Source organism: Rhamphochromis sp. 'chilingali' (genome assembly GCF_963969265.1).
Source record: "Rhamphochromis sp. 'chilingali' genome assembly, chromosome: 1".
In the NCBI taxonomy this organism is placed as follows: domain Eukaryota; kingdom Metazoa; phylum Chordata; class Actinopteri; order Cichliformes; family Cichlidae; genus Rhamphochromis; species Rhamphochromis sp. 'chilingali'.
This window is the reverse complement of record NC_137929.1, coordinates 19,114,211-19,140,801: the sequence shown is the minus strand read 5'-3', so window position 1 is coordinate 19,140,801 and position 26,591 is coordinate 19,114,211. Positions and strand designations below refer to the sequence as shown.

At 45.1% G+C, this 26,591-nt stretch overlaps 2 protein-coding genes across 4 annotated transcripts; one reads left to right on the top strand and one right to left on the bottom strand.

Moving 5' to 3' along the window:
• Positions 1-567: 567 nt before the first annotated feature.
• Positions 568-18,546, bottom strand: LOC308410336 (kinesin-like protein KIF2C). 3 transcript variants are annotated; one of them, XM_080903597.1, is made up of 23 exons: positions 18,411-18,546; positions 18,149-18,229; positions 17,954-18,042; positions 17,764-17,865; positions 6,841-6,889; positions 6,725-6,760; positions 5,842-5,988; positions 5,435-5,557; positions 4,248-4,345; positions 4,030-4,125; positions 3,871-3,925; positions 3,589-3,751; positions 3,332-3,422; positions 3,125-3,188; positions 2,957-3,048; positions 2,713-2,855; positions 2,364-2,577; positions 2,148-2,258; positions 1,994-2,061; positions 1,807-1,885; positions 1,645-1,725; positions 1,412-1,505; positions 568-750 (listed from the first exon to the last, which is right to left on the bottom strand). In XM_080903597.1, the coding sequence occupies exons 2-23, from the start codon at positions 18,207-18,209 to the stop codon at positions 689-691; spliced, it is 2,118 nt and encodes a 705-aa protein (XP_080759723.1). In that variant the 5' UTR covers positions 18,210-18,229; positions 18,411-18,546; the 3' UTR covers positions 568-688. The 3 variants fall into 3 exon arrangements, with proteins under 3 accessions (XP_080759723.1, XP_080759724.1, XP_080759725.1); XM_080903598.1 differs by lacking the exon at positions 6,725-6,760; XM_080903599.1 differs by lacking the exons at positions 6,725-6,760; positions 6,841-6,889; positions 17,954-18,042; positions 18,149-18,229; positions 18,411-18,546 and having other exon boundaries at positions 17,764-17,866.
• On the top strand, positions 12,860-17,685 carry LOC308410351 (uncharacterized protein). Its single transcript, XM_080903628.1, has 2 exons — positions 12,860-13,038; positions 15,062-17,685. Exons 1-2 carry the CDS (start codon positions 13,030-13,032, stop codon positions 16,052-16,054), a joined length of 1,002 nt encoding a protein of 333 aa, XP_080759754.1. The 5' UTR covers positions 12,860-13,029; the 3' UTR covers positions 16,055-17,685.
• Positions 18,547-26,591: the final 8,045 nt, after the last annotated feature.

Sequence of the window (26,591 nt, the reverse complement as noted above, 5' to 3'; positions counted from 1 at the left end):
TTGTCTGAGTCTTCTATCAAAAGTTACAGCGATTTATATGAAGTTGTTGAAAAACGCTTTATTTCGCCAAGACAGTGCGTTTCTCACTGTTACATGCATTTGAATGGGAAACTCGCCTGAAACAAAGTATAGGTTTTCATTATGTGAATAATTTTAAAATCTTAGCTCAAACGGCTGCAAAACCTGTTTGCCCAGCACGGGGATATTGAGTTCTGTAAGATAAAGCCATAAACATGTTTGTCTGAGTCTTCTATCAAAAGTTACAGCGATTTATATGAAGTTGTTGAAAAACGCTTTATTTCGCCAAGACAGTGCGTTTCTCACTGTTACATGCATTTGAATGGGAAACTCGCCTGAAACAAAGTATAGGTTTTCATTATGCAACTGGTTACTGCATTCTTAGTGGTGGTATAATTTATTTAATGAGGTGCATAGACAACTTCAATGACCAATTCCATCAAGAATGAGCCCTCCAAAACTTGTCTCATTTTTTAATGTACATGTATCCAATTCTGCACTAGAAATGAGCTGTCTGCCTAAAATATATAAAATCACATATTTAATGAATAGTGTTCAAAAACATTTTATTGAATACACAGAAGTTACTACAATGAAACAAATATAGTAAGAACAAACAAGTTTCTAATAAAACAGCTCGTTATTCAGAAGAGAAGGTTTTCTACTTGATTTAGTGATTCAGCCTCGCTGATTGCTCCTGATCCACAGCAGACTGCAAAGCCATCACTGTCTCTGTGGATGAAACAGATGAATGTAAATCCTTTCTTAATCCTTTGTCAGGCTATACATTTCATTTTGACAAAACAAGATGACTGTTTGGCAGCTATGCATTTGTTTTGTTTTTTGTTTTGTTTTGTTTTTTTAAATGCACTTAAAAAAATGAAAGAAAACAAAACATGAACTTGGCCGATGTAACCCACTGTCTCGTTTTTAAATCCTCAATACAAGCCATTTTCTCCATCACCATCTTGGTCTTTTAAAAATCAGATATCATGAAAAGGGCAGATTGGACCGTCAAACTGCATGCTCATTGGCAAACTACTTGAAACAATTCTCCATTTCTGACCATTACTTAGTCATTATTTTCAGGGTGAGATTGGGAGAAAAATGATTAAATACAGCAGGAAAGTGTTTAGAGAGGTCACATTTGGAAACTGTTTTTCTTTCTATAGTAACAAAACTCTTTTTACAAGCCCTAGGTATTGCCCCCTGGTGGCCATTAAAAAGAATAGAAATTTAAGACAGAGTCTACACCTTTATTTAAAACAAAAAACAAATAAAAGAAAAAAGGCTGGAGCTGTGTTAGAAGGGGTAAAGTTTTGTGTAATGAGCAAGCAGATTTAGTACATTACATTAACAAAACAAATCGAGCAATATTTTGGTTGGTACACACCCAATAACCTTTTGGAATGATCAACCAGATTGGGGAGTCCTTCCTCGATGTTGTATGAGATTTGGCCCATTTCTTGTACGAGGTCACCTGCCCTCTGAGTAAAAAAAAAAAAAAAAAAAAAAAATAGGCGAAATTACCAATTGAAAAAAATAAAATGACATTGTAACTTAAATCTTGGAAAAAGAAAAAAAAAAAAAGAAAAAAAAAAACATACAAAGTTAGGAAAACTCTACCTTGAGCTCTGAATAAACTTTCTCCTCCAGCTCAGCCACCTGAGATATGGCATCATACACACCGGTATCCAAAACTGATTCCTACATCACAAAAAGAGTGACAAGTTAAATCTGAGAAACTTCCACACAGGTTATAACTGGATTCATGCTGTGCAAGCTTACCTCTTCTGAGGAGCTATTCATTGGCTCCTGTGTCTTAGGTGCTTCACTGGCTTTGGAATTGCCATTAAGTTCCTTCACTCTGCAGAAAATGTTTCAAGCTTCATCATACAATAAGGCAACTGAGAATTCCCATTAGAAAAAAAACAAAAAGCCCACAGATTCAGAGCTTCATATGCTAAATACATACCTGTCAGCATAGCGCAATGTGTTCATTGTATATTTACATGAGGTCATACCTGGAGACACCATAGCAATCTGTGAAACAAAGAAAAAAATTTATTTGATGTGGATTTCAAAATATCCAATGCTGAGAGGAAGTCAAATTTGGTGTGGTAACATACCATGCAGGTCCTGGACTTCTCTCCAATGAAAGAATCCCTGAGGACTTTGGTCAAAGTGCTCATTCGGAAAGGAATGTGATCACTGTTCTTTCCCAGTGAACGGATACACTCCTACAGGATACAAGAGAGGAAACACCAGTGTTTTGAGTTGCTGTGCAGACATATTTAATGGAGAGAAAACAGAGTACTTCTGCCTTTTAATCAGCCATCGATTACCTTGAGAGCCAGAAGGCTGCGGTTGATCTTGGCAGTTTCAACTAAAGTACTCCGGTCATTGCTGCTGGCATCTGTACCATGCTCATTGCCAGCCAAATCGACCAGTGAAAACTTGCCGTGCAGCGTGGTAGCACGGTCATTGCGCCGAAGAACAATTTGAAGGATTGCATGAGAGCGGGATGAGTTGGCATTGGCTGAGGTTTGGCCCGACGTTCTGGAAAAGACAGTGAGATTCTAACTTGGAGTTTGCCTACCTACACTAATGGGCAATTAATATGTTTTTGTGCTCTTTCAGGCACAAAGAAAAATGAACAAGGAAACATCAAACACATTCTTGATACTAAACTACCTGCATGAACTGCCAATCTGTATCATCTTGATGACCTCCTCTGCTGAGGTCACATAGACCTCTTCGAGGCCGACCACCTGAACCTGTTGTCGTTCATCTTCCAAAACACGCAGCTTGGCCTTCTTATGCAGCAGGTCATACACCTAAATAAAAATAAATGTCTAGTTTGCTATATGGATTAATTGAACACGTGGATTCAATAGATATCTTCTCAGTGAAGGGTGTTCCCTTCACGTCTTCCTACCTTGCCGTTGTAAATCTCAAAGAAGCTGACGTAGGCAGAGAGATCCAAATTAGCATACCTCCTGTGGTGGAGGTAGGCAAAAACATCCTGGGCTAGAAGTGAATAGACTCAAATTATGACAAAGTCTGTTTTTTGTACAAAATCCAGTTGTTTCATTTAAGGTCCTACCTGCTAATGCGTAGATGCCTTTAGCACTGTTCTGCTGTTTCCCTGTGAAATCACCTCCCATTGTCTTAAAAACAAATAAAGACTTTGAGGGTTTTTTGTTGTTGTTGTTGTTTGGGTTTTTTTTTGGGGGGGGGGGGGGGGGGGGGTTGAAGCACAATTTTGCAAATGTGGAATTTATTCAAAGTCTTAGATCAAGGGGAGACTTACATGAGTCTTACCACTTCCTGTCTGGCCATAGGCAAAACATGTTGCCATACCACCTTCAAAAATGGACTGGACTAAAGGTTTAGCTGTGAACCTAAAAGGAAAATCAGAATTTTAGTCATCATAACATTAACAGGAAAATTACAGCATGTATAAAAGTATACATCGAGTCTCCATTGTACTGGTTAATGTCCCAGTTGTAAGTTAGAAAATGTACAATCAGAGCCACTGTTGGCTTAAAGGAAAAATTAGGTAGTTACTTGTAGACAAGTTCATTGGTGGCGGTGTCATCAAAGGAGTAGTCAAAGTGGAAGACTTGATTGTCCAAGTACTTGGTGAGGTCCACCTTGTGTTTTGGCTCATGGACCAGTAACGCACCTTTCCCAGGTACAGACACCACATCAATCTCCTTTTTATTAATCTCTACAATACACAAGAGTATCGGAGTTAGTGTATAAACATGGCAACTGTTTTCTCTCCCTTAATTACTCCTTTATATTCAGATGATAGAATAGAGAATCTACAAATTATTCCTGACCTACCCTGCTTGTTAAAGGGCCGCTTGCGAACGCACACACAAATCCTTTGGGGCTCAATCTTAAAAAAGGCAAGAGATGTGCAGAGAAATGACTGTGCTACAGTTTGCAAAGCTACAATAAAACTTTCTGGATGGAACATTTTAAGTCCATGTTCAAACCTACCGTTTCAGTAGTTGATAAGGGTGTGATTTCCAAAGTCGCTCTGAAATCCTGAATCATCTCAAAGAACTTCTGGTTGGGCCGGGAACCTTCCAGAAACTATAAAGACAAGCAAACAAAAGGTACTGTAACAAAATGAGGAGTAGTTTTGCTCATGTTTAAAACAATTTACATTATAAAATAAAAAAAATAAATAAATAATGGTTGAAGAAATCTTTCACCTTTCCCCTCTTGGTTTGCATATCTGGGGGCTTTATAACACAAGAGAGCCTTTTATTGCCTTTGTTCAACTCCACGGGAGCCACAGGTTTCCTCCTGCCTGAAATGTGAAAAAAACAAACAAACAATATACACACTTACAGTTTTTTCTGATTGCTTAAGCACATGTTATGTAACTATTGGCTAATTTAGCAAAACTCTACACACAAATAAAACAACCTGTCACCCAATTATCCAAACATTTTAGTTCTCTTGCAAAAGCAAACACAGCTAGATTAACTCTTCACACCTTTGTAAAAATGGTGTTTCCGTATCAAACAGTGCACACAAGCCATCATCTACTAAGCACACAATGCGCCAACTGCACACCGATGGTATGAATACAAAACACATCTGGCGTTTGCCTTCCCTGTGCACAAGGTAGGCTATGTCAGTTTGAGCTCATACTTCTGTCATAGATCCATAAGCATGGAGGGATCCAAACTTCAAGTACTGGTGTTTAGTCAAACACATCAAAACAAACACAAGTGTTTATTTCCAAGTATAGGATTATTTGCAATCGCCATAATGACTATATGGGTTACATGGTCTGCAGTGAACATGCTTCCTCTGCCCCCTCCTCGTCTTCCTCTTGCTCCTCCTTGTCCTTGTCGTCCTCTTCATCCTACTTCTTCACCTCCACGTCCTCTTCCTCGGCCTCCTCTACTTCTCACTCTTTCTGCTCCCACCATTGTACTCCGCACACACAGCTTACCTGTATTATAGTGCTTAGGCTGATTGCAAAGTGAACGAATTATCTAAGAAAGTTTTCACATGTGAAAGTGTGCCAGACAGTTGGCAAATTAGTGTTAATGATAGCCATACATGTGTATACTTTTGCTAGGAGTGTGTTGGAAATTTGGAAATTGAGTGTTGTGCAGTGAATTGTGCCTACAGTCTTGCAAAGTGTGTGTTACAAAATTGCAAACTGAGTGCAAAGCAGTTTTTGTGCTTTTAGTTTTGCACACTCAGTGAGTGGTTTTGCTATACGTCTGACTAGTTTTAGAAATTGTGCTACAGGAATCACAGTTAGTGTTTAGGCATTCGGTAAAAACTGTAATACACACACACACACACACACACACACACCACACACACACACACATAAATGAGATGTTAACACCTAATACCAATAAAATGGGTTACATACCTCTAACTGTGGATGGAGGAGGCATTTTCTCAGGTTCATCATTTTGCTTTATGGCCTCAGGAACAAAAGGCTGCAAAGTCGCTGGTTGTGTATCATTCTTTTTACGCTGCTGATTCGGAATTACTAGATGACAAAAAACAAATATAATTCAGATTTAACAGAAGAAAAAGACCAAAATATTTCTTCATACATTTAAAGTACTTAGAAACTTATTCAAATACATTTTAACAGGTACATGATATGACTTTGTACCCTGCAGATAACCAAATGAATATGGCATGGTCACCAACAACATGTTGTTAAATGAAACAGATGTGGCACTGTTGTGATTTTTTAAAATGCATTATGCATTTTAAAAAAAATCTTTTTGTTTTCTGTTTTAAATGAATAAGTAAATCACAACCAACCAGAGTTTTTGAGGACTGATGATGGTGGGGGCTCGGGATGTATGGTTTCTGGGTTAGCTGAAAAGGATTCTGTAGCTGAGACTGGTCCTTGAACAGAACCTGGGGCCTGAAACATACACGTCTGCCGAGCCTGGGACCGAGTAGCAACTGAAAGTGACACAAAACCAAGTCAAACTGCTGAAATATGAGTTTATGCAATTCAGACTGATTATTACCAGCATTATTGATCTGGATTAAGACAGCCACTACTGGTAAAATGGAGGAGAAAAAGGTAAGAAGAAGAAGAAGAAGAAGAAGAAAAAAAAAAAAAAAAGCTGTACGAGGCTGTCTGGCAAAACACAAGTGACACCAACAGTAAATTCACCACTTATTTTTCTGAAAACAGAACAACCAAATCAGACATCCACAGTGGTAGAAAAGTGTGTTTTAAGTGAATAACAAAGATATGAAACACTAATGTGCTGGTCATTAAAATGGTTCTAAGTCCTAAAAAAAAAAAAAAAAAAAAAAAAAAAAAAAAAAAAAGGATTTAGAGGCCACTGTACATGCACTGTTTATTCTCCAATGAACTGATCAACCAGTGATAACAATCAGCGGTCCTTTTTATAGCACGATCTTATTTCTCAACAGGCAGAATTTAAGGACGAAGAGACAAAAAAAAAAAAACAAAAAAAACAAACATTGCTGCATATGCATATACAATCACCCAACACCTAAGTGTGTTGATTTCCATCCCTTGTGCGTTATCATTAATCTAATGTACATCTAAAATCTGGGAGCAGAGTTCAGCTCTTGCAGGACTGTCACTCCTCGCCCTTGCACCCATAACCAAAACAGGACAGATTAGATTTGCTTTAACAAAAAACATGCACGCCGTGCCGACCTGACTCTTCAGTTCTGGTGACTGCTGTAGTAGAAGCTTTTGGAAGGAAAGAAGCCATTAGGCAAGAGTACTTCACATTTACACCTGACACACACAGAGACTCAATATTTACATACAGGAGGCAGGTGCAGGAATCCTAGAGGAGCGCAGTCGACCCTCGTATTTCTACAGAATAAAAACAGAAAGAAAACTGTATAATGCCCAGTCCAGTCAGCCACTTAACTCTCTCATAAGAAGCACCGTGTACTTATGTGTAATGTAAGTTATTAGAACATCATTCTGCATGTAGTTACATCAAACAGTATAAAAGCAGAGGGAGATTTTTAAATCCAGATGATATATTTAAAAATCATCTGGCGTTTATCACTTATAAAACAAACAAAAATGCTCAATTTGAATTAATCCACTGTCATCAACGTGTGGAGTAGAGCATTGCTTCAGGTTTGCTCATGGGAAGTGTTCATTTACAACTACAGTTGCGTTCCTTTTGGATTACACCTCATACAGCATAAGGCTTCTACTGAACATTCAAATTCAACTCACATGCATCCTCACCTGAAATAAGGGTCAACTTAATGTCACAGGAGAGGCTACACAAGGAAGCAGGAACATCAATTCAATTCAATTTCTTTATTGTCCCACAAGGGGAAATTAGTTTAGCAGCAGGAGGATAAGAACAAACAGAACAATACTATAAAACAATAATAATGATAGAAAATTCAAGGACAATTATTTGCCATTAAGGAGACAAGACGCAGTAGGGATAAAAGAGACCTGGAGTCTTTTAGTCCTCCTCGGAGGTACTCTAAAACGGCGGCCGGAAGGCAACAACTCAAACTCACTGTGAAGTGGATGGTTCACACAATTAATAATAGAATGAGCCTTTCTAAGCACATTTCTATTGTAAATGGCCAAAAGTCCATCTTGCCAGCGCCCTGAAATTTTGCTAGCAGTTTTTACCAGAAGTCCCAACCGATTCTTATTCTTCACCGTCAGGTTACCAAACCAGGCAGCGATACAAAAAGACATCACAGATTTGATAAAACTTCTATAAAACAAGGACAACATCTCAGATGAGACGTTAAAAGATCTCATTTTCCTTAAAAAGAACAGACTTTGTTGAACTTTTTTAGTAGTGGCATCAGCATGAGATTCAAAACACAGTTTATGGTCAAGTACCACACCTAGATATTTATAACTCTCAACGATCCCAATATCGGCAGTTTTAATGATAGTGGGTGATGAGCTAGAAGAGGACTTCCTAAAATCAATAATCATGTCTTTCGTTTTTGACACGTTAAGTGAAAGGAAGGACTCATCACACCAATTCACAAAATCATCTACAACCTGTCCATGGCCTGACTCGTCCCCCACTAGAAGACTGACGATCACTGTGTTGTCAGCAAACTTCAGGATGTGTCTGTTTGTGAAATTGCTGCGACACTCATTTGTGTACAGAATGAACAGAAGGGGAGAGAGGCAACAACCCTGGGGTGATCCAGTAGAGGAGGAGAGCACATCAGAAAAGACATGATTTACCCTCACACATTGTGACCTATTAGTCAGAAAGTCTGTCACCCAGCAGACCAGACTAGTGTCAAGCTTGAAATGATTGTAAAGGCTGTCAGCAAGTAAGAGGGGTTGAATTGTATTAAATGCAGATGAAAAGTCAGCAAATAATAATCTTGCATGGGTGTGGGGGGCCTCAAGATGCTTATACAAGAGATGCAGGAGTGTGACAGCAGCATCCTCCACACCTCTCCCTGCTCTATAGGCAAACTGGAAGGGGTCAAGATGGTGTTCAACATGCATTAAAATCTCCTTCTTAATTATCTTCTCAAATGTCTTCATCACTAAAGAAGTCAGAGCCACAGGCCTAAAATCATTCAGTGCCTTAGGAGAACTGCCCTTAGCAACAGGAACAATGATTGCATGTTTCCAAATTTTAGGTACAGTCTGTTCTGCCTTTTATAACTTAAATCGGATATTATAGTTGTAAGCTGCCCTAGAGCTCCCTCTAGTGGCTGCTTTGGGTTCGGTTACTTTGGGAAAGGAAAAAAATGAGAACGTGAAGAAGAAATAAAAGATGGCGGAAAGTGATACCGTAATGTTATCGTTCTAAGCTGATACGGACCTTAAAATGTTGTTGCCTTGGACAAGATATGTCTGTAAGTATGAGTGTCGATAAAATAATTATTCTTTTGTTTTGTGTAAAAATGGTACGATAATTTGTACATTTGAAAGTTTTATCTTGTTAGCTTGCAGTAAGAGGGTAACAAGATAGTTTACAATGTTAGTTAGCTAATACAGTATTTTGTACTTTCAGTTTTACGATGGTCAAAGAGAAGGCAATGGTCAGAGGCCATTCTTCAATAAATCAGCGCAAAAAGGAAAATAAGTCTGGTTATTGGAGCATCGTTATCTCGCTGTCTAGCTGGTGAAACTAAGACTCAGGGCGAGGACAGCATAGTAAAAAGACATTAGCGCAGCGGGCACAACCACGAGGAGCTATTTTCAGCACATCAGTTATGAGTCTACGGTCAGGAAAGCAATATCAACTGGATCTTCCAGAAGAGGAAGAAACACCAGACCAAAGAGAAACAAAACAAGTGCACAACGCAGAGGATATGGAGAACAAGGATAATGCAAGCAACGCAGACACACAGGCGGAGTCTAGACGCTCGCGTACATCCAAGCGTTCATCCACAAGTTCTGCAGCACTTAAAGCACGAGCAAGAGCAGAGGCTGCACGTGCACAGCTGGCGTATTCAGAAAGAGAAGCAGCTATAATGAAACAAAAAACTGAACTTGAGGCTAATTTACATGTTTTGAGCTGCCAAAAGGCTGTTGCAGTTGCAGAAGCAGAGGTTGCAGTTTATGAAGAAGAGGAGGGACTCTCAAAAAGTGAACTGCGCTATCCATTGGTGGGACCACCCGCCAGTCCAAAGCAATGCACAGCAGAGTATGTACAAAAACACTCAGATATTTGCCTTGAAGGATTCAAATTAAAAGTAGATCCACTTGCCTGCCACAAAGCTGCACGTGAACAATGCGAAATGGCTATGAATGCAGATATAGACAATGACGGCTCACACAGTGCTCAAAAGGCTAATGTTAAAGTGGAACTCCAAACACAACAGAGAGAGAGACTGGATTCCCCCAAACCTTATCCGTACAACACTCTTCAAACATCAACAGAGACACAGGGGGTCCAGGATATTACAAGGTACCTGACACGGAGGGAAATGTTAAGTACTGGACTTTTGCAGTTTGATGACCACCCAGAAAACTACTGGGCGTGGAAGGCATCATTTCAAAGTGCTATTAAAGACTTGCATGTTACAGCTCAAGAGGAGCTAGATTTAATGGTCAAATGGCTTGGAGTTGAGTCTGGTCACCAGGCCAAAAGAATCCGATCAGTCCATGTCTTTAATCCAGCGGCAGCTCTCAACCTTGTGTGGCAAAGACTCGAGGAATGTTATGGATCTCCAGAAGTGGTAGAAAATGCACTGTTAAAAAAGATTGAACAGTTTCCCAAACTAAACAACAGAGACAACACAAAGTTAAGAGAGCTGGGTGACGTTCTGCAGGAAATAGAATGTGCAAAAGATGGAGGATACCTACCAGGCCTCTCATATTTGGACACAGCTCGCGGAGTCAACCCCATTATCGAAAAGTTACCATATGGACTGCAGGAAAAATGGATTGCAACAGGAGCAAAGTACAAAGAAGAACATAAAGTTGTTTTCCCCCCTTTCAGTGTCTTTTCAAAGTTTGTAAGACAACAAGCCAAAATAAGAAACGACCCAAGCTTTGTCATCACACCTCCTGCCGACACAAGCTTCAAGAAGGAGAAAAGCTTCAGAGGCAGTAACAGGCAAGTGATTAGTGTACACAAAACGGACATTCCTACAGACACTAGTTCACCTCAAAATAGTTACAGCAAGCCTATAGAAAGCCCTGACAAGGTATGCCCCATACATAAGAAGCCTCACCCTCTTAAAAGGTGCAAGAGTTTTAGAGCAAAGCCCATAGATGAGCGCAAGTCATTTTTAAAAGAGAACAGAATCTGTTTTAAATGCTGTGGCTCTACTCAACATTTAGCAAGGGACTGCAGGGCTCAAATAAAATGCATGGACTGTGGTAGCGACAGGCATTTAGCAGTGCTACATCCAGGTCCACCCCCTGCTCCAGCTGAGAGCTCTGGAGCTGATAAAGATGATGGCGGGGAGACACAGGATAATGCAAATGCCTCAGTTGTTTCCAAATGCACAGAAGTCTGTGGTGATGAAGATAGCCCACATTCGTGCTCAAAAATAAGTCCTGTGTTAGTCTATCCAGAAGGCGAAAAAGAACAGGCTAGAAAGATGTATGCAGTGCTTGATGAACAAAGTAACAAGTCACTAGCTCAGTCTCAGTTTTTTGAGCTCTTTAATATTAAGACACGCTCAGAGACTTACAAGCTCAGAACTGTCAGATAATGTCGGCAGAACAGCAGTAAACTTCATGATTGAGTCAATGGATGGTAAAGTAAAGCTCCCACTTCCAAACCTGATTGAATGTGACATGATTCCAGACGACAGGAGAGAGATTCCCTCTCCACAAGTGGCCATGAAGTTCTCACACTTACAGAAGATAGCTGAAAAAGTACCTCCTGTAGAAGAACAAGTACCTATTCTGTTGCTTTTGGGAAGAGACATTATACAGGTACACAAAGTCAGAGAGAGAATCAATGGGCCACACAATACACCTTACGCGCAGCGTTTGGATTTAGGCTGGGTTATAGTTGGAGAAGCCTGCATGGGGAAGACGCATAAGCCCCCTAGTGTGAGTGTTCTCAAAACACATATTCTTCAGAATAGCCGTGCTTCTTACCTCTGCCCATGTCCTAACACGTTTCAAATCAAAGACCAGTTAAACACCACACCTAACCCCAAAAAGGACAGGGGAAACACAAACACCAATCAACTGGGAGAAACTGTTTTTGACAGGACAAAAGATGATGACAAACCAGCACTGTCAGTAGAGGACAAAGACTTCATTGACATCATGGAGAAGGAGGTGTATCAAAATGAATGTAACAGCTGGGTGGCGCCTTTGCCATTCCGCTCTCCAAGACCAGAGCTTCCGAGTAACAGAGAGCAAGCATTCAAGCGCCTCCAATCTCTCAGAAAGACATTGGACCGGAACCCTGAAATGAAAAGACAATATATCGAATTCATTCAAAACATGCTGGACAATGACCATGCAGAAGTCGCTCCACCTTTGGACTCAAACAAAGAACACTGGTACTTGCCATCCTTCGGTGTGTACCACCCACAAAAACCTAATCAGCTGAGAGTAGTCTTTGACTCAAGTGCAGAATTTGAAGGACAGTCCCTTAACAAAGTCTTATTAAGTGGACCTGACCTAAATAACACACTACTAGGTGTCCTTATGCATTTTAGGAAAGAGCCTGTAGCATTTTCAGCTGATGTGCAACAAATGTTTTATTGTTTTGAAGTGAGAGAGGATCATAGGGATTATCTGAGATTCCTTTGGTATGAAGACAATGATCCCGACCAAGGTATTTGTGACTATAGAATGAGGGTTCATGTTTTTGGGAATAGCCCTTCCCCAGCTGTGGCTATTTATTGTATGAGGCGTGCTGCAGTTGAGGGAGAAGAAAAGCACGGACATGATGCAAAGCAGTTTGTAATGAGACATTTTTACGTTGATGATGGTCTCGCATCCACAGCAACAGTGGAAGAAGCTGTTGAGACACTCACAAGCGCTCAAAAGATGCTGGCACAGTCAAACTTAAGGCTACATAAAATAGCTTCTAATGACCACAAAGTAGTGGAAGCGTTTCCTGCTGCCGAGAGAGCCAAGGATCTAAAAGACTTGGATTTAGAGTTGGACGACATACCCCTGCAAAGGAGCTTGGGGGTACTGTGGAATCTTAAAAAGGACTGTTTTACCTTTCACGTCACCACTGAACAAAAGCCGTTCGCCAGGAGAGGTGTCTTGGCCACTGTTAACAGTCTGTATGACCCGCTGGGTTTCGTGTCACCCATCACAATGCAGGGAAAAGCTCTTCTCCGTGAATTGACCTCAGAGCAAAAGGACTGGGATGAATCACTTCCTGCAGAAAGAGAAGATGAATGGAGCAGATGGAGAAGCTCATTGAAGGATCTTCAGCGGCTTCAGATACCGAGGTGCTACCTCTCGTTCTCCCAGGCCATTGCTGTGAAAAAAAGAACTGTGCATATTTTCAGATGCCTCCACCATGGCCATAGGAGCAGTGGCATATCTGAGAGCTATTGATGGTGAAGGTCAGTGGCACACAGGTTTCATCATGGGCAAGTCCAAAGTAGCCCCAAGACCCGCCCACACTGTTCCTAGATTGGAGTTATGTGCAGCAGTGTTAGCTGTAGAGATGTACGAACTCATTAGAGATGAGATTGACATTGAAGTAGACACTGTCAGATTTTTCACAGACAGTAAAATTGTTCTTGGTTACATACACAACAACACAAAGAGGTTCTACACTTACGTGGCTAACCGAGTGATTAGAATCAGAAAGACTACACATCCAGCACAGTGGTTTTACATTGTCACTAGTGACAATCCAGCAGACACAGCCACTAGACCAATTGCAGCTTCTGCATTGGCTTCTACAAACTGGTTTAGTGGTCCTTCCTTTTTGACACAACACGACATAGAGAAGTCTCACTGTGATAGTTTCACACTAGGGCTGCCACGATTAGTCGACTAGTCACGATTATGTCGACTATTAAAATCGTCGACGACTAATTTAATAGTCGACGCATCGTTTGAAGCTTTGTAAGATCACAAAGGACGCAGGAATGAGTAGTAGGATTTAAGAGTGTAATAACGGACTGAAACAGAAGATGGCAGCACTGCATGTCCAAGGATGCCAGCTGCCGTTAAACCCCGAAGAAGAAGAAGCTGTGTCCCAGAATTCATAGCGCAGCCCAGCGCAGTTGTCAACAATGGCGGCAGCTAGTTAGTTTTAACTTTACTCTTATTATTCTTTCTGGGTCACAAAATAAACGTTTAACATATTTTCAGGCGAGAATGTAGCTGTGTAAACCTCAAATATCTGCTCAGTTTATCAAGACACCGCATATTTTCAAAAGCGCTCCGACGTTTTCGGAGACGTCTGTTACCCACTAGCTCGTTAGCTAGGCGGGGGCAAGGCTAACTAGAGCCGTGAGAACACCGGACTCCCGGCAAATCGTTTTCAAACCCACCGCCGTCTTTCGCTAGTCAGGTTAAACATATATATAAGTCACTTAGATAACTTAAATGTTATTGTTTGGCTTTTTTCAGTATTTTATTTGTTCCTGAGTAAATCGGTTTGGCTGAGATTAAAGGTATAGTTTTTGCACAGCTAAAACTGTCAAGCAGACAGCTGATTATCAGAAGTGTGAGACGCTGGAGAATATACTCCGGTGTCCTGTTATATTTTAGAAAGCAAGGAGTTTATTAAACTTCACCGAAACAATCTGCAAATTTCATTAAAAATTAATAAACTACCATCTTGTCTTTATTTTTAGTTAGCACAAACACTTCAAGCTGTAAGCTAATGATAGTTATATAAGACCAGATGCTGCTGGTGCAATAAGCTGTACGTCCAATGGATGATGATCTGATTAGTCGACTAATCGCAAAAATAATCGGTGACTAGTCGACTATCAAAATAATCGTTTGTGGCAGCCCTATTTCACACTGATCGATCCTGACACAGATGCAGAGATCAGACCTGATATAACAAGTTTTGTTACCAAAGCCTCAGTAACACAGCTAGAGCCATGCCGTTTTGAAAGATTCTCTCATTGGATGAGATTGTGTCGCACTATTGCATCACTAAAGCGTGTGGCAGTATCATTCAAGAAAACAAACACAGAAGGTAAAGGCTGGAAGTGTTTCAGTGAAACTAACACCACAGATGAAGTGTCTAAAGCAGCAAAGTTCATCATTCACACAGTACAAAGTGAAACGTTCAAAGAAGAGTACAGATGCATAAAAGAAAATCTGCCACTTCCAAAACAAAGCTGCCTTCAAAGGTTAAATCCAGTTATTGATGAAGATGGGCTCCTCAGACTAGGAGGTCGATTGGCACCTGCTAACCTAACAAAAGATGAGAAACATCCACTCATTATCCCAAATGCTCATCATATAGCCATCCTTCTTATTAGATACTATCATGAGAAGGTAGTGCATCAGGGGCGTCACCTAACAGAAGGAGCGCTCAGAGGTGCTGGATTTTGGATTATTGGCAGTAAACGGCTCGTCTCTTCTGTTATTTACAAGTGTGTTCTCTGTCGAAAGCTTCGAGGACGACTTCAGACCCAAAAGATGGCAGATTTACCCGTGGACAGGCTGACACCAATGCCACCGTTCACTAGTGTAGGACTGGATGTCTTTGGACCCTGGACGGTCACCACACGTCGCACCAGAGGAGGGAGTGCAGACAGTAAACGATGGGCTGTGCTTTTCACCTGCATGTCCACGAGAGCTGTGCACATTGAGCTCATTGAAACAATGTCAACATCCAGCTTCATCAATGCGCTGAGGAGATTTTTCTGCATCCGTGGACCTGCTCAAATACTCAGATCTGATAGAGGTACAAATTTTGTTGGAGCATGCAATGAGTTGCAAATTGATCACAAGGACACAGAACTAAACTCATACCTGCAAGAGAAAGGATGCACATGGCTGTTTAATCCCCCACACTCGTCACACATGGGTGGCTCGTGGGAGAGACTTATTGGAGTAGCAAGGCGCATCCTAGATGGTATTCTGTTGAAAGCCGTACATGTCCAACTAACGCATGAAGTGTTAAGTACATTCATGGCAGAAGTAATGGCAATAATGAATGCAAGACCACTTGTACCAGTCTCAACAGATCCAGACAAACCAAACCTTCTCACTCCAGCAATGCTCCTTACACAAAAGGTCAATGCATTATCTGCACCAACAGGAAGCTTTGGACCGCCAGACCTCTACTCAAAGCAATGGAAGCAAGTACAGTGTTTGGCAGACTCTTTTTGGAAACAGTGGAAAAGTGAATATCTTTCAACACTACAGCAAAGGAGAAAATGGACTGATGATAAAACAAACATAAAAGTTGGTGATGTTGTGTTATTGAAAGATGCTCTCGCACACAGAAATGACTGGTCCATGGGAAAAGTTGTAAGAACATTTGAGAGCAAGGACAATAAGGTTCGAAAAGCAGAAGTAAAGACTGTGAAAGATGGAAATGAAAAAGTGTTTTTGAGACCCATCGCTGATATGGTTTTGCTTTTATCAAGTGATAAATAAGTGTTTGAAATAGCCCTAAACTGTTCAAAATGTTTATTAGAAAAGTTTGTTCTAGTGGCACAATTATATTGTACCAGGCGGGGAGTGTTCTGCCTTTTATAACTTAAATCGGATATTATAGTTGTAAGCTGCCCTAGAGCTCCCTCTAGTGGCTGCTTTGGGTTCGGTTACTTTGGGAAAGGAAAAAAATGAGAACGTGAAGAAGAAATAAAAGATGGCGGAAAGTGATACCGTAATGTTATCGTTCTAAGCTGATACGGACCTTAAAATGTTGTTGCCTTGGACAAGATATGTCTGTAAGTATGAGTGTCGATAAAATAATTATTCTTTTGTTTTGTGTAAAAATGGTACGATAATTTGTACATTTGAAAGTTTTATCTTGTTAGCTTGCAGTAAGAGGGTAACAAGATAGTTTACAATGTTAGTTAGCTAATACAGTATTTTGTACTTTCAGTTTTACGATGGTCAAAGAGAAGGCAATGGTCAGAGGCCATTCTTCAATAAATCAGCGCAAAAAGGAAAATAAGTCTGGTTATTGGAGCATCGTTATCTCGCTGTCTAGCTGGTGAAACTAAGAGACTCAGGGCGAGGACAGCACACAGTCTGTAGCTCTAAAGAAAGTGAGAAGATATAGTGAAAAATCCCACTCAGCTGATCAGCACAAGTTCTCAGTACCTGTCCACAGATGTTGTCAGGTCCAGGACTCTTGCTTTTGGTATGTCTAAAAAGATTAGCTACCCCTGTCTCATCAATACAAATAGATGGGGGAGTGATGGTCTTTTCCCTCAGTGTGCTGGTCTGCCTAGAACAATCATAGTTCTCAAAACGAAGGTAAAAACTGTTAAGACTGTCTGCCAGATGTTTGTCAGAGGTAAACCCCTCTAAGGTAATGCTGCTTTTACCTTTCGTCTGTAGCCCTGCCATTGTTTTCATACCAAGCCAAGCTCTTTTGAGGTTGTTACTGCTGAGTTCTGCCTCAATCTTATTTCAATACCTCATCTTGGCAATCTTTATTGCAGCCCTCACCTCCTTCCTCAATATTCTCACAGTGGGAACGTCTCCCTCGTTAAAAGCAATTTTCCTTTTAAGAATCAGATCCTTAATATCTTTAGAGAGCCACGGTTTGTTATTAGGGAAAGTCTTAAATTCTCTGACTGGAACCACAGAGTCTTTGCAAAAAGAGATGTAGCTACACACCACATCAGTGAGTTCATCCAAATCAGAAGTGCTCTCTTGAAACACGGACCAGTCAGTGCAATCAAAACACCCCTGAAGGGCAACACAACTGTCTTTTGTCCAGACATTAGTCCGCTTCACACAGGCCTTCTCCCTCCTAATCACAGATCTGTAAGCAGGGAGGAGGTGAATAACATTGTGATCCGAAGAACCTAGCGCAGGTCCGGCCACAGACTTGTATGCCCCCTTAATTGGTCCATAACACAAATCCAGCGTTTTGTTATGCCTTGTAGGACAAGTGACATATTGAAAGAAATTGTTCAGTGATTTCTTAAGATTACAATTGTTAAAATCACCGAGAATAAAATTAGGAGCATCCGGTGAGAGAGTCTGCAGATTGTGTACCACTTTAAAAATGGCATCAGCAGCAACTTTAACGTCAGCCTTAGGATGAAACTAACCTGTCATCTGGTGACTGACAGCAAGGTTAATGTAATAAATTATGAGAAAAAACAATGTAGGCTAGCACTCACCTTTTCTGGAACATGAGTCGATGGGTCAGGCGTTGAGCTTGTGATTGAATTTATAGGGTCCAAAACCTCTGGATTGAGTATACATAACTCACTTAGATCAATCTAAAACACAGAAGAAGAAGCAGACTCAGCATATGGGATATTTTAATGTATACTTGGTTGATATCACCTCAGTTACGACATTACTGACCCCCTTTCCACGGCACATGTTCCTCTCATGCCACTCAACCATAACTGTGGACTTGTCAACGGATTTCACGGTGGCCGAATGGACTCGACCTAGTTCACGTACATAAAAAAAAAAAGCATGCCTGAGTTAAACTCACCGCACACGGGAAGTACAAAAACACATAATACGAACGGATTTAATGCAACATGAGCTCACCATCACTGCGGCTGATCTGGACAGAGAGTCCAACGAGAAGTCGGGACAGGCTGTTCTCCATGATAGCGCCTTCTTAAAAAGCTGAAAATAATGAAGGTAACGTTAGCGTATTAAGTATCCAACTCATTCTCTACCAGTTGTGCTGTCGTCGCTGTGAAAATATGCCGCCTTTTCATGGAAACGTAAAGTTTGATAAAAACCAAACCGTCAGTTGTTTCCATTTGTTTATTTTTAGTTTCTTTCGAGATAAAATCACACTTACCTTTCACCCGTGCCAAACTCAACAGCGTCCAGAATGTAAACTGGCGTTATTTCCGAGTATTTAAGAATCTGATTGGTCTTCGTCATTTCATAGAGTCCAGCGTTCTTCTTCTACGGATTTAGAGGTGGTATTTAAATTGATGTTACACTGCCACTCATCGGACAAGTTAGGAAGAACCGCTACAGTTGTGCAAATGAAAGAACTTCGATACATTAATTCAACCAGACCAGCTCAATAAGATGTTGCTGACTTTAATGAAATATTGTGTTTTATCCACGCAAGCAAACAAAAGCAGAAAAACATTTATCTTAACAGACAAGTGGTTTACAAGAAATACACATCTTACAGTACGGGATTTAAATGTGTATATATATATATATATATATATATATATATATATATATATATATATATATATATATATATATATATATATATATATAAAACAACCGTGGGCTATAGTAAATAAAGCTAATGCTAATGATAAAGGAATGTAACAATTAAAGTTAAAGTTACCAAATACTCATCACTGATATTTATCGTGAACTCAACTAAATTTTATTTTCTAAACCTTAACTGAAACTGAAAATAAACATGATATAAAATCATTATACAACCAGCAATGGTTTAGCAATATATTTCTGCATGACTTTATCTGTCTCACATATCAGTTGTAGCCCTTTGATTTACAACATTGTTTTGGTTCATTTCCCCCCCCCAATTTATGGATTCAAGTGATTAGGTGGCAAGTACGTGAAGTTACTAAGACAATCCTATAACCCTACCTGCATGTTTGCATAATACCCTAACCCAAAGGCTCAGTTTAGCATTTATCCAACAGCACAGGGCCTGGATTGTTGAAGATGGCCTCAGGAACCAGCACAGGGCCTGGTGTGTTGTACATGGCCACAGCTAACAGCACAGGGCCTGGTGTGGTGAAGATGGCCTCGGCCAGAAGCACAGGGCCTGGTGTGATGTGAGTGGCCTCAGCAAGAGCCACAGGCCCTGGTGTGGTGTAAGTGGCCTGAGCAAGAGCCACAGGCCCTGGTGTGGTGTAAGTGGCCTCAGCCAGAGCAACAGGCCCTGGTGTGGTGTAAGTGGCCTCAATAGCAACTAAGGCCCTGGTGTGGTGTAAGTGGCCTCAATAGCAACTAAGGCCCTGGTGTGGTGTAAGTGGCCTCATCCAGCAGTCACAGGCCCTGGTGTGGTGTAGGTGGCCTCAGCCAGCAGCCACAGGCCCTGGTGTGGTGTAGGTGGCCTCAGCCGGCAACTCAGGCCCTGTTGTGGTGTAAGTGGCCTCAGCCAGAGGCACAGACCCTAGTGTGGTGTAAGTGGCCTGAGCAAGAGCCAAAGACCCTGGTGTGGTGTAAGTGGCCTCAATAGCAACTAAGGCCCTGGTGTGGTGTAAGTGGCCTCAGCCAGCAGCCACAGGCCCTGGTGTGGTGTAAGTGTCCTCAGCCAGCAGCCACAGGCCCTGGTGTGGTGTAAGTGGCCTCAGCCAGTGCCACAGACCCTGGTGTGGTCTAAGTGGCCTCAGCCGGCAACTCAGGCCCGTGTGTGTTGTACATTGCCTTAGCCAGAATCACAGGCCCTGGTGTGGTGTAGGTGGCATCAGCTAGCAGCACAAGACATTGGAAAAGAGCCAAAAGCAATGTCGTTAATGTGCCCTCATTAATGGGGAGCTGCTTTGGGTCTTTTAATACACCCCTTCTCTGGATCAAAAGCAGTTCAATGACATGAAAATCAAAGGCTTACAGCACCAGGTATTCCCAGGCAGCCTCCCATCCAAGTACTAACGAAGCCCAGCCCTGCTTAGCTTCCGAGATCAGACTAGGTCAGGTGTGCTCAGGGTGGTATGGCCGTAAGCTGCTGGCCCAAGCACAACGTCTCAATTTATGGATTCAAGTGATTTGGTGGCAAGTACCTGAAGTTCCGAAGACAATCCTATAACCCTACGTGCATGTTTGCATAATACCCTAACCCAAAGGCTCAGTTTAGCATTTATCCAACAGCACAGGCCCTGGATTGTTGAAGATGGCCTCAGGAACCAGCACAGGGCCTGGTATGTTGTACATGGCCACAGCTAGCAGCACAGGGCCTGGTTTGGTGAAGATGGCCTCGGCCAGAAGCACAGGGCCTGGTGTGATGTGAGTGGCCTGAGCAAGAGCCACAGGCCCTGGTGTGGTGTAGGTGGCCTCAGCCAGCAGCCACAGGCCCTGGTGTGGTGTAAGTGGCCTCAGCCAGCAGCCACAGGCCCTGGTGTGGTGTAAGTGGCCTCAGCCGGCAACTCAGGCCCTGTTGTGGTGTAAGTGCCCTCAGCCAGTGCCACAGGCCCTGGTGTGGTGTAGGTGGCCTGAGCAAGAGCCCCAGGCCCTGGTGTGGTGTAAGTGGCATCAATAGCAACTAAGGCCCTGGTGCGGTGTAGGTGGCCTCAGCCAGCAGCCACAGGCCCTGGTGTGGTGTAAGTGGCCTCAGCCAGCAGCCACAGGCCCTGGTGTGGTCTAAGTGGCCTCAGCCGGCAACTCAGGCCCTGTTGTGGTGTAAGTGGCCTCAGCCAGAGCCACAGACCCTGGTGTGGTGTAAGTGGCCTCAGCCAGAGCCACAGGCCCTGGTGTGGTGTAGATGGCCTCAATAGCAACTAAGGCCCTGGTGTGGTGTAAGTGGCCTAAGCCAGAGCCACAGGCCCTGGTGTGGTGTAGGTGGCCTCAGCCAGAGCCACAGGCCCTGGTGTGGTGTAGATGGCCTCAATAGCAACTAAGGCCCTGGTGTGGTGTAGATGGCCTAAGCCAGAGCCACAGGCCCTGGTGTGGTGTAGGTGGCCTCAGCCAGCAGCCACAGGCCCTGGTGTGGTGTAAGTGGCCTCAGCCAGCAGCCACAGGCCCTGGTGTGGTGTAGGTGGCCTCAGCCGGCAACTCAGGCCCTGTTGTGGTGTAAGTGGCCTGAGCAAGAGCCACAGGCCCTGGTGTGGTGTAAGTGGCCTCAGCCAGTGCCACAGACCCTGGTGTGGTCTAAGTGGCCTCAGCCGGCAACTCAGGCCCTGTTGTGGTGTTAGTGGCCTCAGCCACCAGCCACAGGCCCTGGTGTGGTGTAGGTGGCCTCAGCCAGCAGCACAAGACATTGGTAAAGAGCGAAAAGCAATGTCGTTACTGTGCCCTCATTAATGGGCAGCTGCTTTGGGTTTTTTAATACCCCCCTTCTCTGGTTCAAAAGCACTTCAATGACATGAAAATAAAAGGCTTACAGCACCAGGTAGTCCCAGGGAGTCTCCCATCCAAGTACTAACGAAGCCCAGCCCTGCTTAGCTTCCAAGATCAGACGAGGTCGGGCGTGCTCAGGGTGGTATGGCCGTAAGCTGCTGGGCCCAGCACAATGTCTCAATTTATGGACTCAAGTGATTAGGTGGCAAGTACCTGAAGTTACGAACACAATCCTATAACCCTACCTGTATGCCTGCCTAAGACCCTAACCCAAAGACTCAGTTTAGCATTTATCCAGCAGCACAGCCCATGGATTTTTGAAGATGGCCTCAGGAACCAGCACAGGGCCTGGTGTGTTGTACATGGCCACAGCTAGCAGCACAGGGCCTGGTTTGGTGAAGATGGCCTCGGCCAGAAGCACAGGCCCTGGTGTGGTGTAAGTGGCCTCACCCAGAGCCACAGCCCCTGGTGTGGTGTAAGTGGCCTCATTAGCAACTAAGGCCCTGGTGTGGTCTAAGTGGCCTCAGCCGGCAACTCAGGCCCTGTTGTGGTGTAAGTGGCCTCAGCCAGAGCCACAGACCCTGGTGTGGTGTAAGTGGCCTCAGCCAGTGCCACAGACCCTGGTGTGGTCTAAGTGGCCTCAGCCGGCAACTCAGGCCCGTGTGTGTTGTACATTGCCTTAGCCAGAATCACAGGCCCTGGTGTGGTGTAGGTGGCATCAGCTAGCAGCACAAGACATTGGAAAAGAGCCAAAAGCAATGTCGTTAATGTGCCCTCATTAATGGGGAGCTGCTTTGGGTCTTTTAATACACCCCTTCTCTGGATCAAAAGCAGTTCAATGACATGAAAATCAAAGGCTTACAGCACCAGGTATTCCCAGGCAGCCTCCCATCCAAGTACTAACGAAGCCCAGCCCTGCTTAGCTTCCGAGATCAGACTAGGTCAGGTGTGCTCAGGGTGGTATGGCCGTAAGCTGCTGGCCCAAGCACAACGTCTCAATTTATGGATTCAAGTGATTTGGTGGCAAGTACCTGAAGTTCCGAAGACAATCCTATAACCCTACGTGCATGTTTGCATAATACCCTAACCCAAAGGCTCAGTTTAGCATTTATCCAACAGCACAGGCCCTGGATTGTTGAAGATGGCCTCAGGAACCAGCACAGGGCCTGGTATGTTGTACATGGCCACAGCTAGCAGCACAGGGCCTGGTTTGGTGAAGATGGCCTCGGCCAGAAGCACAGGGCCTGGTGTGATGTGAGTGGCCTGAGCAAGAGCCACAGGCCCTGGTGTGGTGTAGGTGGCCTCAGCCAGCAGCCACAGGCCCTGGTGTGGTGTAAGTGGCCTCAGCCAGCAGCCACAGGCCCTGGTGTGGTGTAAGTGGCCTCAGCCGGCAACTCAGGCCCTGTTGTGGTGTAAGTGCCCTCAGCCAGTGCCACAGGCCCTGGTGTGGTGTAGGTGGCCTGAGCAAGAGCCCCAGGCCCTGGTGTGGTGTAAGTGGCATCAATAGCAACTAAGGCCCTGGTGCGGTGTAGGTGGCCTCAGCCAGCAGCCACAGGCCCTGGTGTGGTGTAAGTGGCCTCAGCCAGCAGCCACAGGCCCTGGTGTGGTCTAAGTGGCCTCAGCCGGCAACTCAGGCCCTGTTGTGGTGTAAGTGGCCTCAGCCAGAGCCACAGACCCTGGTGTGGTGTAAGTGGCCTCAGCCAGAGCCACAGGCCCTGGTGTGGTGTAGATGGCCTCAATAGCAACTAAGGCCCTGGTGTGGTGTAAGTGGCCTAAGCCAGAGCCACAGGCCCTGGTGTGGTGTAGGTGGCCTCAGCCAGAGCCACAGGCCCTGGTGTGGTGTAGATGGCCTCAATAGCAACTAAGGCCCTGGTGTGGTGTAGATGGCCTAAGCCAGAGCCACAGGCCCTGGTGTGGTGTAGGTGGCCTCAGCCAGCAGCCACAGGCCCTGGTGTGGTGTAAGTGGCCTCAGCCAGCAGCCACAGGCCCTGGTGTGGTGTAGGTGGCCTCAGCCGGCAACTCAGGCCCTGTTGTGGTGTAAGTGGCCTGAGCAAGAGCCACAGGCCCTGGTGTGGTGTAAGTGGCCTCAGCCAGTGCCACAGACCCTGGTGTGGTCTAAGTGGCCTCAGCCGGCAACTCAGGCCCTGTTGTGGTGTTAGTGGCCTCAGCCACCAGCCACAGGCCCTGGTGTGGTGTAGGTGGCCTCAGCCAGCAGCACAAGACATTGGTAAAGAGCGAAAAGCAATGTCGTTACTGTGCCCTCATTAATGGGCAGCTGCTTTGGGTTTTTTAATACCCCCCTTCTCTGGTTCAAAAGCACTTCAATGACATGAAAATAAAAGGCTTACAGCACCAGGTAGTCCCAGGGAGTCTCCCATCCAAGTACTAACGAAGCCCAGCCCTGCTTAGCTTCCAAGATCAGACGAGGTCGGGCGTGCTCAGGGTGGTATGGCCGTAAGCTGCTGGGCCCAGCACAATGTCTCAATTTATGGACTCAAGTGATTAGGTGGCAAGTACCTGAAGTTACGAACACAATCCTATAACCCTACCTGTATGCCTGCCTAAGACCCTAACCCAAAGACTCAGTTTAGCATTTATCCAGCAGCACAGCCCATGGATTTTTGAAGATGGCCTCAGGAACCAGCACAGGGCCTGGTGTGTTGTACATGGCCACAGCTAGCAGCACAGGGCCTGGTTTGGTGAAGATGGCCTCGGCCAGAAGCACAGGCCCTGGTGTGGTGTAAGTGGCCTCACCCAGAGCCACAGCCCCTGGTGTGGTGTAAGTGGCCTCATTAGCAACTAAGGCCCTGGTGTGGTCTAAGTGGCCTCAGCCGGCAACTCAGGCCCTGTTGTGGTGTAAGTGGCCTCAGCCAGAGCCACAGACCCTGGTGTGGTGTAAGTGGCCTCAGCCAGAGCCACAGGCCCTGGTGTGGTGTAGATGGCCTCAATAGCAACTAAGGCCCTGGTGTGGTGTAAGTGGCCTAAGCCAGAGCCACAGGCCCTGGTGTGGTGTAGGTGGCCTCAGCCAGAGCCACAGGCCCTGGTGTGGTGTAGATGGCCTCAATAGCAACTAAGGCCCTGGTGTGGTGTAGATGGCCTAAGCCAGAGCCACAGGCCCTGGTGTGGTGTAGGTGGCCTCAGCCAGCAGCCACAGGCCCTGGTGTGGTGTAAGTGGCCTCAGCCAGCAGCCACAGGCCCTGGTGTGGTGTAGGTGGCCTCAGCCGGCAACTCAGGCCCTGTTGTGGTGTAAGTGGCCTGAGCAAGAGCCACAGGCCCTGGTGTGGTGTAAGTGGCCTCAGCCAGTGCCACAGACCCTGGTGTGGTGTAAGTGGCCTCAGCCGGCAACTCAGGCCCTGTTGTGGTGTTAGTGGCCTCAGCCACCAGCCACAGGCCCTGGTGTGGTGTAGGTGGCCTCAGCCAGCAGCACAAGACATTGGTAAAGAGCGAAAAGCAATGTCGTTACTGTGCCCTCATTAATGGGCAGCTGCTTTGGGTTTTTTAATACCCCCCTTCTCTGGATCAAAAGCACTTCAATGACATGAAAATTAAAGGCTTACAGCACCAGGTATTCCCAGGAAGTCTCCCATCCAAGTACTAACCAAGCCCAGCCCTGCTTAGCTTCCGAGATCAGACGAGGTCGGGCGTGCTCAGGGTGGTATGGCCGTAAGCTGCTGGCCCCAGCACAATGTCTCAATTTATGGACTCAAGTGAGTAAGTGGCAAGTACCTGAAGTTACGAACACAATCCTATAACCCTACCTGCATGCTTGCATAATACCCTAACCCAAAGACTCAGTTTAGCATTTATCCAACAGCACAGGCCCTGGATTTTTGAAGATGGCCTCAGGAACCAGCACAGGGCCTGGTGTGTTGTACATGGCCACAGCTAGCAGCACAGGGCCTGGTTTGGTGAAGATGGCCTCGGCCAGAAGCACAGGCCCTGGTGTGGTGTAAGTGGCCTCACCCAGAGCCACAGCCCCTGGTGTGGTGTAAGTGGCCTCATTAGCAACTAAGGCCCTGGTGTGGTGTAGATGGCCTCAGCCAGAGCCACAGGCCTTGGTGTGGTGTAGGTGGCCACAGCAGGCAACTCAGGCCCTGGTGTCGTGTAGATGGCCTTAGCCAGAGTCACAGACCCTGGTGACCTGAGCAAGAGCCACAGGCCCTGGTGTGGTGTAAGTGGCCTCACCAGCAACTAAGGCCCTGGTGTGGTCTAGATGGCCTCGGCCAGAGCCACAGGCCCTGCTGTGGTGTAGGTGGCCCCAGCCGGCAACTAAGGCCCGGGTGTGGTGTAGATTGCCTTAGCCAGAGTCACAGGCCCTGGTGTGGTGTAAGTGGCCTGAGCAAGAGCCACAGGCCCTGGTGTGGTGTAATTGGCCTGAGCAAGAGCCAAAGGCCGTGGTCTGGTGTAAGTGGCCTCAGCCAGAGCCACGGGCCGTGGTCTGGTGTAAGTGGCCTCAATAGCAACTAAGGCCCTGGTGTCGTGTAGATGGCCTCAGCCAGAGCCACAGGCCTTGGTGTGGTGTAGGTGGCCACAGCAGGCAACTCAGGCCCTGGTGTGGTGTAGATGGCCTTAGCCAGAGTCACAGACCCTGGTGACCTGAGCAAGAGCCACAGGCCCTGGTGTGGTGTAAGTGGCCTCACCAGCAACTAAGGCCCTGGTGTGGTCTAGATGGCCTCGGCCAGAGCCACAGGCCCTGCTGTGGTGTAGGTGGCCCCAGCCGGCAACTAAGGCCCGGGTGTGGTGTAGATGGCCTCAGCCAGAGCCACAGGCCTTGGTGTGGTGTAGGTGGCCACAGCAGGCAACTCAGGCCCTGGTGTCGTGTAGATGGCCTTAGCCAGAGTCACAGACCCTGGTGATCTGAGCAAGAGCCACAGGCCCTGGTGTGGTGTAAGTGGCCTCACCAGCAACTAAGGCCCTGGTGTGGTCTAGATGGCCTCGGCCAGAGCCACAGGCCCTGCTGTGGTGTAGGTGGCCCCAGCCGGCA

What these genes read in the sequence shown, in the direction of transcription:
- LOC308410336 (XM_080903597.1), bottom strand. Translation starts at nt 18,209, where the DNA reads ATGGAGAACAGCCTGTCCCGACTTCTCGTTGGACTCTCTGTCCAGATC. An exon ending in ACCAATGAACTTGTCTACAA is followed by an intron (nt 3,423 to 3,588) that starts GTAACTACCTAA and finishes TTTTCCTTTTAG; the next exon opens with GTTCACAGCTAAACCTTTAG. An exon ending in TGAATAGCTCCTCAGAAGAG is followed by an intron (nt 1,726 to 1,806) that starts GTAAGCTTGCAC and finishes TTTGTGATGTAG; the next exon opens with GAATCAGTTTTGGATACCGG.